The sequence below is a fragment of the Myotis davidii genome, unplaced genomic scaffold, assembly GCF_000327345.1.
Source record: "Myotis davidii unplaced genomic scaffold, ASM32734v1 scaffold480, whole genome shotgun sequence".
Lineage (NCBI taxonomy): Eukaryota > Metazoa > Chordata > Mammalia > Chiroptera > Vespertilionidae > Myotis > Myotis davidii.
In genome coordinates this window covers 644744-645979 of record NW_006292360.1, presented here as the reverse complement: position 1 = coordinate 645979, position 1236 = coordinate 644744, and the positions used below count along the sequence as shown (strand labels likewise).

The following is a 1236-nucleotide window of genomic DNA, read 5'->3' as shown; positions in this document are numbered from 1 at the left end:
GCTCCCAGCCGTGGCCTCCTCGCTGCCGAGACTGCTGGCAGCGGCTGGGAGCCACGCCATCTGCTGTTCCCTCTGCTCCTCACGCCCCTCTGGGCTCCTTGTTCTCTGCTGTTTGTTCTGGGCCCAGAGGCTCTCTGGCCTTTTTCTGGGCTCACCTGCCCGCTGGGAGCCTGGCCCGGCCACGGGTGGTCCCCACTCTCCAGGCCCCTGGCCTTGGGGGGCCTCAGTTTCCCTGGCAGTGAACACAGGGGTGGGTCTCCTCTTGGTGGTTGTACTGCAGCCCTGATGGAGACAAGTTTCCTGGGTACGGGTATGAGGGTGACCAGGCCGCACAGGCAATCCAAGGCTTGCCCGGGCCACACCCCTCCCCCCACCCTGGCTTCCAGAACCTTCTCCGCAGGACTGAGACCGGGCAGGCTGAGGGGCACTGCAGGCAGCCCCAGAGGGAGGTTCCTCCCCCACCCCCTCATCCTCAGCTTCTTGCCCTGCGCAGAGGAGGTGCCTCTACTTCCTGGGAGCTGGGACAGCCTCTGGCCTCCTGGGACCCAGTGCCTCACCCGCTAGGGCTGTGTGGTTAGGGCTGTAAGATTAGAGCTGTAAGGTTAGGGCTGTAAGATTAGAGCTGTGTGGTTAGGGATGTACGATTAGGGATGTCTGTTTAGGGCTGTAAGGTTAGAGCTGTGTGGTTAGGGCTGCATGGTTAAGGCCATCTGGTTTGAGCTGTTCTGGGCCAAATGAGCTGGCAGCTGGGATGCCAAGGTTCTACCTAACTCCCTACCCAGCCTTTGCCCTGGCCCCTGACCTCAGCTCTTCATGGCCTGAGCACATGGCCAGCCTCAGATCCCATGGCAGGGTCTGGGCACCCACGCTCCTGGCTCACAGTGGGGTTTCTTGATCAGCACCCACTCCGGGGAGACGGGGGCGGGGAGTGGGGGGGGGTGGCCTGCCCTGCAGTCCCAGCCCCTGACGCCGGCCTGGGGGGCTCCCTGCCCTCTGACACGTGTCCTCCCCGCAGGTGGACGCTTCTGCTCCTTCTCGCCGTGCATCGAGCAGGTGCAGCGCACGTGCCAGGCGCTGGCAGCCCGCGGCTTCTCGGAGCTGAGCACCGTGGAGGTGCTGCCACAGGTGTACAGCGTGCGCACCGTCAGCCTGCCCCCGCCCGACCTGGGTGCCGCCCCCGGCCCTGACGCCGGCCCCTTCCGCAGCGGCGCCCCCATGAAGGAGGCCGTGGGCCAC

At 65.6% G+C, this 1236-nt stretch overlaps 1 protein-coding gene across 1 annotated transcript in view; it reads left to right on the top strand.

The window, feature by feature from the left end:
* Positions 1-1236, top strand: part of TRMT61A (tRNA methyltransferase 61A) — a 7056-nt gene that overhangs the window by 4344 nt on the left and 1476 nt on the right. Inside the window, exon 3 of the mRNA XM_015565396.1 lies at positions 1016-1231. Within this exon, the coding sequence (XP_015420882.1) occupies positions 1016-1231 (216 nt within the window). The remainder of the gene's footprint in view (positions 1-1015; positions 1232-1236) is intronic.